At 35.2% G+C, this 9,254-nt stretch overlaps 2 protein-coding genes across 2 annotated transcripts; both read right to left on the bottom strand.

The window, feature by feature from the left end:
• Positions 1-206: 206 nt before the first annotated feature.
• Positions 207-967, bottom strand: LOC107783176 (zinc finger A20 and AN1 domain-containing stress-associated protein 5-like). The gene has a single exon (XM_016604154.2). The coding sequence runs from the start codon at positions 808-810 to the stop codon at positions 382-384; it is 429 nt and encodes a 142-aa protein (XP_016459640.1). The 5' UTR covers positions 811-967; the 3' UTR covers positions 207-381.
• Positions 968-3,213: 2,246 nt separating this feature from the next.
• Positions 3,214-8,388, bottom strand: LOC107783177 (AP2-like ethylene-responsive transcription factor PLT2). The gene is made up of 10 exons (XM_016604155.2): positions 8,021-8,388; positions 7,714-7,910; positions 7,202-7,601; positions 6,706-6,788; positions 6,558-6,566; positions 6,373-6,461; positions 6,010-6,083; positions 5,814-5,864; positions 5,632-5,708; positions 3,214-5,532 (listed from the first exon to the last, which is right to left on the bottom strand). The coding sequence occupies exons 2-10, from the start codon at positions 7,832-7,834 to the stop codon at positions 4,832-4,834; spliced, it is 1,605 nt and encodes a 534-aa protein (XP_016459641.2). The 5' UTR covers positions 7,835-7,910; positions 8,021-8,388; the 3' UTR covers positions 3,214-4,831.
• Positions 8,389-9,254: the final 866 nt, after the last annotated feature.

Here is a 9,254-nt window from a genome sequence, read left to right as displayed (position 1 = left end):
GACTCTGCAATCAACTGGCCCACTTTCCATTTTCTTCAGACTCTGTGACCATCCACATTGTTGACGGTGATGTATTACCACATGGGTCTCATCGTGGGAGTTGCAAAAGATTACAAATTAAGCTCACAAAATTCCAAAATAAAATTGAAAAGAGAATTTAAAAAAAAACTAAAAAAAAATAACTTTTTTTTGATGTGTAAAAGAAATTAGATATAAAACAGGAAAAATGGCTTTCCACTAACTTATAATAACTTCAATGACAATAATACCCTCATTTCTTTATCAAATTTTACAACTCAAACAAACCCCCACCACCCCACATCATTCATTCTTCCCATCCACCCTACCTAAACCACCCACCCCGTAACACCCCTCTCCCTTTCATACCTTGACGAGCTTCGCTGCTCTCACAACTGGATTTTCTCTAGCAATAGCTTCACGACCAGCTGCTTTATAATCGTAACTACAACTGTGCCGATCGGAATACCGATGCTCGTAGCAAAATACCTCGCCGCACCGGCACCGGAATCCGATTAATCCGACTTTCCTCCGGCAACCGATTCCCGAGCAACGATTAGCTTCCTCCCTCGGCCTCTTCATCGATTGCCTGTTATTATCCTCGCCGGCGGGATTTTTCTCCGGCTGCGGCTGAGAAACTAGATCGGATCTAGGTCTTGACCCTTTGAAGTTAGGGAGTTTCGGATCTGATGCACGGGTCGGGTCGTCGGTACCCGTAATAGTCGGAGTACGTAAAGGTATGGTTTCTGGAACCTTCAACTCCGTCTCTTCTTTCTCTCTCTTCTGCGCCATGTTTTCTTAGCCTTGAACAAGTTTAGCTTTCTAGAGAGAAAAATTGAGTAATTTTTTATTTAGTGAGTTGATGAGCTAAAATGGAAATGATGGGGAGAGGGAGATAAGGGAGTGTTTGGCTGACGGGGGTTTTCAGAGAGAGAGAAATGAAAAAGTTAAGAGAGTATTTTTAAAAGGGGGGGGGGGGGGGGATTTTTATTATTTTATTATTAAAGATAAGTCGGTAAAGGAGGGGAATATGGGCCTCAATGGAACAAGCATCATACGTTTCTTTTTGTGGAGTTTGAAATGACAGTTATGCCCCTATGAAATGAATTATATGACGGTAATATCCATAAAGCTATCAGCCCTGACGTGTTGCTTCGTAGACAGAGGAAAAGATTAGGATGTGTTTTTTTGGCCATTCAGCACAACATGAGCCACAAACGATCTGCCAAACCAAAAAAAAAAAACATTTTGTCCTTCTTGAGTTATATATAATAATAATAATAATAATAATAATTAAGTTTACCGTTAAATATTCATCCATATATATTCAGTAAATTTTTTAATATAAATATAAAATCTGTATAGAAGTTATCGAATTCATGGATCCATAGGCTTAATGCTATATCTATCCATGCTAATTGGCATCAAATGGCATGACATGACCCATCATCATTCATGCACCGCGCGTACTATTGTGTTAACACCGATATCGTCCAGCTAAGTTGATTACGCTGAAAATCAAATTAAAACTCAATGGCCATAAATTCGCATCAACTTCAGAATGGACCATATAATATGCCGTGAAGAGGTTCCGCTCCCATCTAACCACTTTATGCTCTTTATCTGGATGGAGTATAAAAAGATAAAGAACATAAAGGGGTTGTTTGGTTGGAATACGATTTATACCGATATAAATTATGCCGGTATAAATTATATTGGGATAAGTTATGTTGGGATTATGGGATTATTATTTATTCATTGTTTGGTATGTTGTATTACGAATGACAATTGCATAATTTCTAAGAAGGTATAAGTTATACCGGTACTAATTACCACACATTCTATAAGGTATAAGTTATCCAGGTGTTAAAATTAACACTAGGATAGCTTATACCTGGTTTGCTAACTAAATATAGTATTAAGGTGGTATTAAATTTTTATACCACCCTTATACCTTCTTATACCTCGTACCAAACGACCCCAAAGTGGTTTAAGTAACCATCCGTTAACTCTATTTAGCATTGACAGAGTAATTTGGAATAAATTGTTGTTACAGATTAAGAGCACAATGTTGTTAGGCGGATTCAGATCTAGCTGGATTATTTAGCGGGTTGTTCTACTCTCTGTGGCAAGTAGTACCCAAATCAAACTATCGCTCCCTTTACTTCCCTTTCAATTGAGGCGACTTGGTTGGCCAACGTACTGTGGGGTATATTGGGGTGGAATCACAATAGAAGCTAAAAATAGCACGGGCTAGCCATTTTTCGAACTGGTTATTGAAAATAGCCAGCGTTTGCAAAATCGTTGAAAAAAGCCACTATTTTGCTGCAATACGGAAAGTTCCAGCATAATATATTGAAGATTGGTGTACTTGTGTATGAACTTCCAGCATAATATGCTGGAACTCCAACACACAGAAAGTTGCTGCATAATATACTAGAGATTTGAGCACATGTGTATAAACTTCCAGCATATTATGTTGGACCAGTATATTATATTAGAATTCCTGTATATTGGGTGTGTTTGGTATGACGGAAACTGTTTTCCGTGAAAAATATTTTCCAAGAAAATGTTTTCTTGGAATACAAGTAGTAATCTTATTCATTTTCCGGTGTTTGGTACGCAAATTAAGGAAAATAATTTTTCAAGAGTATTCATAAATAATGTAGATATAATAAACGTGAAGCCATACACTTTCGAACCAACAACCTTTCGAACCCACAAATTTCATAAACTTTTGAACCGCTAAACTTTCGAAACCGCAAAATTTCGAACCCGTAAACTTCAAAACACAAACATCCAAACTCATAACTTTGGAACTTGTATAATTTCAAACCTATAAACCGAAAGATGAAAAAATCAAAACTGAAAATATATAAAATAAAAAATATTTTTTTTCGGGGGGGGGGGGGGGGAGGGGTGCTGGAGGGGTGGGTGGTGCAGAAAAAGAAAAAACAGAAATTTAAAAATTTCAAAAAAAAGTATAAAAAAAATTGTGTGGTGGTGGGGGAGGTTTGGCGGAGTGGGGTTGCACGGTGGTGAAGAAAAAGCGAAAAAATAGAAATTTAAAATTATAAAAAAAAGTAATTTTTTTTTCGGGCGGGATAGGGGTAGAGTGGGTGGGGACGGAAAAAAACTGAAATTTAAAAAAAGAACTTTTTGGAGAGACAGGGTAGGGTAGGTAGGCATGGGGTGGGGTTAGGTGGGTGGGTGTGGCGCGCGTTGGCGAGGATGGGGAAGGTTAAGAAAGGGTTTTGAAAAATATTTTCCCTTCTCTTGATAAAGAAAACAATTAGAGGAAAATGAGTTCATAAGGAAAATGTTTTCCACAACATTTAAACCAACCAAACATGGGATAATTGAAAAATATTTTCTGAAAAATGTTTTACTTCATACCAAACACATCCATTATGCTGGAATATTTTTCGAATTTTGAGCAGTGTTTTCGTTCAGATTTATTTTTACATGAAAATTGACTAAATTTCGATTACTTTTGAAACTGTGGCTATTTTTCAATTACCACTTGTAAATTTGGCTATTTATTGAATTTCTCACATAAGTTATGAAAGCCCAATAACTTTAGCTCAAATTCTATAGAGGAATTTTTAGAAACCAGTATTGTTTAGTGGTTATTAACTTCCTATAGCTACCATATACATAATTACTTCCAATAGCTACTATTAAGTTGTTACGGTTGTGTATTCGTTGTATTCATGTTACTGTATTCATGAATACAAAAAAGGCCTAAAAATCAGGGCAGTCCAGCTGTACGTGCATGTATTCACATATATTCGCGTTGTTGTATTCATGAATACAGCAGTAAAAAGCGCCTAAAATCAGGGCTGTCCAGTTGTACGTGCATGTATTCACATGTATTCGCGCCATGTATTCATGAATACAGCAGCAAAAAAGCGCTTAAAATCAGGGCAGTCCAGATGTACGCGCATGTATTCACATGTATTCGCGCTGCTGTAGTCATGAATACAGCAGTAAAACCGCCTAAAATAAGGGCATACCAGCTGTACGTGCATGTATTCATATGTATTCGCACCATGTATTCATGAATACAGTAGCGTCAATCACCTTAAAAATAGGTATGTCGAATTGTCTAAGAGAGGAAAAACACAAAAAGCCTATTTCATGCCTCAACGATAGTATATACCATAAATACTTATTTTGCTATAAAATATAAAAGGTAGGTATAGAAAATAAGATTTTAAAATAATTTTTGTTTATAATAAATAGGGTGTATACATTTGCCACAGAAGGTAAAATTTCCAACTCTATATTTGTATCAAAGAATTTTACTTAATATGTGTAAACAATCTATTTTAACCAGTGAGCAAAAAGAGTTATGGTTCAAAATTCCAACTTAAATTTTGGATTTGCCTGCGGAGATATTGATGTTAAAGAGATCAATTTAACTTGGAGAGTCATGACCCTCTTGAACAAAGTTGGAGGAAATCTGTAGCTATTATTAGATAGCTAACCAAGCCTATCCTGACAAATACACAGATATTGTTGGTGACTAGAAATTGTATCTCATACAAGTAGTCGATGTGAGAATAGTTCTAGGAAAGTAAATACATGGTCAGAGGCGGATCGGAGGATTTGAAGTTTAGGGTTCTAAATTCGGATAAATACAAGACGATTTACTAACAACACGAATCTAAATGGACAAAAAATGTAATGGAAGAAAAAATTAAATAATTTCAAATAATACAAGGACAAATTTGAACATTTTGTTGAATAATTTCGAATAATACAGGGACAAATTTGAACAATTTCTTTATACATCCATACCTTCAATTTCTCAATCATTCCACATTGTAAAAGCACCAGGATTTGATTCTTGAACTGATGACTCTCCTGACCAACCAGTGTAAGGCATATCATAATCAACTTTAACCATTGCAATCTCCTCATGAGCAGAGCCACCTCCTGAAGGGGAATTTGAAGTCATCCCAATTCCAGCAGTATTATCAAGATATCCACCAGTACTATAACTCCCACTTGAACTTCCTCCATTGTTATCTATCACAGATGATGAAGATCCCATATTGTTCATCAACCCATGCAAGAAAACTGGATTGTTACTCTGAAAATAATCGTTATACATTTGGTGAGATTGTTGGTGGTGGAGTTGCAACTGTGTTTGGATATAACTATGGTGAAACTGTGAACTAAAATCTTGGTTTTGGAGAGTACTCAATAAGGGTTGTTGCTGCATTAAAGGGTAAGTTTGAAAAGCAACTCCAGAATTATTTGAGTTTTCATATTGATGAAAAGTAGTAGTTGAGTTTAAGGATATCATTTCTTGATCACGTTTTCTGGAGGATTCAAAGGCTTGTGCTTCTTTAAGCCTTTTAGCAGCTCCACCACCAATAGGGAGTGTGTTGCTTTCAAGAATGGCTTTCACATCATAACGATTCATCTCGAAATTTGTAACTGCACATAAGCCTCTGAACTTTATTGCTGCTACGTCATATGCTTCTGCAGCTTCCTCCTCGGTACCTGCATGAAGGGGCGAATGCAGCTTTAGGCTATCGAATTCATTGAATCCAGTACTTATAATCGAAGAGTCAACAAGATTTTCTGTTAAAAAATATTTACCGAAAGTTCCCAAGTAGAGATCTTTGTTACCAGCAACTCTGCCTATCCTTGCTTGCCATCTTCCATGCTGATGATGCCTGATCAAAGATATATCATGAGAAGAAGAATTAGAAATAAGAACAGCAATATTTATTGAATTTACTTTTCAGTGGGAGAGAAACGTAACGGATTTAAGTATATACCTGGTTACACCACGATACATGGATGCACCCCTGGAGAACCCAGTACTCTTCCTGAAATTTAAAGCAAATAAATGTTTAAGTAACTGATTTTTAACTTATTATATACACTAACAATTTAAAGGAATAATCAGTACCAGTAATAGATAAACATACTCTTAGGCTAAGAACGAGTTTAACATTTCAATAAAGGTCTTACCTTCTTATAGAAGCAATAGATTCTTGCCTTGTCATATGCTTCATCTCTTCCACCTCTTTCTCATAGTTGTTAATCTGCACTCATTAGATAATTGTAAAACACACCAAAATATAGAAGACTATTTCGTTAAATAACCCATCAACTAATCAATGGTGGATGTAGAATAGAGCTAACGGATTCAATTGAATCCAGTATTTTTGATGCGTGAAAAATTACTAAAAAAAAACATTAAATTTTGAACCCATACTTTGAAATGTGTAATTGGTGCGAATCTATATAAGTTGAACTAGATAAATTTAAATAATGTTGGATCCGTCTTTGCAACTAATTACATTTTTCATAATGTTCTAAGTAAAGACCTACTGGAAAATTAGTAGTGGTAGATGTTCCCCAATATTTCAATGCAGCAAGATCATAGGACCTTGCTGCTTTCTCCTCCTTATCGTACCCTCCTGGTCAAGTAAAAAAGAAACATAAACTATATTAAAAGATGTTCTTCTCAATAATCAATAAATAGTTTAATCTTGAAACTATCACAAATTACTTACCCAGATATACTGCAAGTGAAAACAAAATTTATGATAGCCACGCCCCAAGATAACACAAAGAAATGGAAAAAGAAAAAATTAGCAGCAGTTGAAGAAAACAAAAACTAAGCTAAATAATAAGTCTTTGAATGTAGGTATAGAATTTTACCTTGACGACCCTTCCTTGATTGTCCTTCCCTTCTACAACTATTATCCCATAAATGTGCTTCATATCTTCCTGTCCATCTATGCCTACATTTCCCAAACAAGCAAATTAAAAGGGTTTTCTACATAAATAGTTGGAACAAAAAAAAATTAAGTTATATATATTGACTGATACTGTGTAACAATTGTTGGACATTATCATTGTAGTTTAATCTGTGATAGCAAGTTAGTTATCATTTTTATTAAACTATCTTAGGGAAAGATAAAATAGGCAGGTACTGGCGGTCTGTTGGTCGAGCCGATTGGTCATGACTACTTCACTTATTATTTTAGTACCAACGAGGAATGGAATAAGATGGAAGAAAGAATGTAACCAATGACCTGATTGCGTAAAGATCTTTTACAATGTTAATACATAAAACCTCAATTCTTCAAAAGAGATAGGAAGATAGAAAGAGAGAACAAAACAAACCCTAAAAATTAAAGAATAAGTACTTTACCTGGTTACACCTCTATAAATTGATGTTCTTTGTCCAAAAGTATCTGAAGTCCTTCTAGGTGCAGCTTCCACAATACTAGTATTACTATTTTCACCACTAGTACTACTAGCTCTTGCAGTGGCATTGGCATTTGGGCTAGCACTAGTTTCACTTGTTGAGCTCTTACCACTCCCCATTGACAATGTCAAAGATTGCATATTCCAAGCATTTTCCTGAAGGTCATAAGTGACATTTTGCATTGGCATTAGGTTTGTGTTAGGGAAGGGATAATCCGAGTTATCGTTGGCTTGGATTTTGCTGTAAGAGACTAATTCAGATTCGTGTCCCGACTTGCTGACTCCAAAAAAGTCAGCAACCTTTGGCACTTCATTGCCTCCTTGAGTGTCAGTAAAGTTCCACTCTGCAGAAGAACGTGTTGAAGCTGTTAGAGAGAACACACTTTTACTTATTTAATTTTTATTTTCAACAAAAGGAACACGCGACGAGAGAGGTTATTGTAGATGTTACTATACCTTGGTTTTGGAAAGGATTGTCAATGGTTTCAGCTACTGACCCTAAAGAATGAGACTCGGTTGTTTGTAGATGTGGAGAAAGATGGAAAGATAGCCAGTTGTTTGAATTCATGGAGCCCATGATATTCTTGCAAATTTCTTTAACTATATGTTGAGCTTTAAATTTTTGTGCTAAATGGATCAATTCTTGCACATGCCTGGAAAAAAGAACAAGAAAAGAATTAGTGAGCAGATTAAATGATGAATACATTACTCCTATATATTATCAGCAGATATATAAATTTAAATAGAAGAAAATGAAACTGACAAAGGATCTATTGAACTCCCTATCTTTCTCACTTTCTCCCCTCTGTTTGACTGTCTCTTAACTTATCCCATTCTTTCATCCAAACACAAGACTGTAGTAGAGAGTGTGAGGGGTAGAAAGGAAAGAGAAATAAATACTGAGAGAGAATGAGGTATTTAAACCACTCTTTTCCCCTGCTAAACTCCTTGTGGAATCAACAAATTCCAATAGTACTTTATAACTAGGAGTCATAAATATAAGGAGTTTAAGTTCACACACACAGTGTATATTTACATAACTAGCTAGATCACTATACGATAATTATACATCAATTTCTATGCTAAATATCACTATTGTAATTGCTCGGTTAACCTAGAAAAATATGTAACTAACATTATTAAATTATTATATCATGTTAAATTATACAGATAGTGTGTAAAAAAAATACCGCTAATATAAATATCTTTAATTTTAGTAAATTTAATAATAACAAAGGGCACGAGCGTCTCCATACACTAAAAGCGAATGGCCTTTTAGTCTTTATACTAAGATAAACTTACATTCTTAACTGGAAAGGAGTCCAATCTTTTATCCAACCTTAACCCCCCCCACCCCCCACCCCCACCCAAACCCCCACAAAGGATTAACCAATATTCAAACCAGTTTGAACTTTGTTTATTGGGACTCTCTTAAACTCCTCGTTGTGTGTAATTAATGACACCCCTAAGCCCAGCATTCCCACACTATGCAGATTATTTCTCTTACACTAAATTTTGACGGTCTACGTAAAGTTACCGACCTCTCTCCTTTTCACTCGTGCAACCAGTTGCAAATTGACCGAGCCAATCAATTTATTCTTTTGTCTAAAGTAAGGTTAAATTTTTTTATGATATCCTTTGTCCACCTTTATAAGGAAAAAAAATACATACAAAACCCTCCAGAAATAATTAATCAGTATGAACATGAGGTCATAAAGTTACGTTACATGTTCCTATAATATGCACAATCACATTAATATTAATACTCAATGTTTACTATTGCTTTTGACAGTGTAAGTGTAAGGTGAAAGTGAGATACTTAACTCTTTTTATCTTTACTTTTCTTGCAATTTGTCTCCTATATTTATCTATCGTTGTTTACCCTCCAAAACAGATAACAATTGAATTTATATGTAGTTTTAAGGATATGCGAATTAATTCAATACAAATGATCAATAGCGTTAGATTAAGAAAATAAAATACGTAGTAATAAATAG

The sequence above is a fragment of the Nicotiana tabacum genome, chromosome 22 (genome assembly GCF_000715075.1).
Source record: "Nicotiana tabacum cultivar K326 chromosome 22, ASM71507v2, whole genome shotgun sequence".
Classification (NCBI taxonomy): Eukaryota; Viridiplantae; Streptophyta; class Magnoliopsida; order Solanales; family Solanaceae; genus Nicotiana; species Nicotiana tabacum.
This window is presented reverse-complemented; position numbering and strand designations above follow the sequence as displayed.

Coding starts and splice junctions, on each gene's coding strand:
- LOC107783177 (XM_016604155.2), bottom strand. CDS start 7,834: ATGGGCTCCATGAATTCAAACAACTGGCTATCTTTCCATCTTTCTCCA. Junction 6,789..7,201: donor ATTTATAGAGGTGTAACCAG/GTAAAGTACTTA, acceptor TGGGAAATGTAG/GCATAGATGGACAGGAAGAT. Junction 6,084..6,372: donor CTACCACTACTAATTTTCCA/GTAGGTCTTTAC, acceptor TAATGAGTGCAG/ATTAACAACTATGAGAAAGA.
- LOC107783176 (XM_016604154.2), bottom strand. CDS start 810: ATGGCGCAGAAGAGAGAGAAAGAAGAGACGGAGTTGAAGGTTCCAGAA.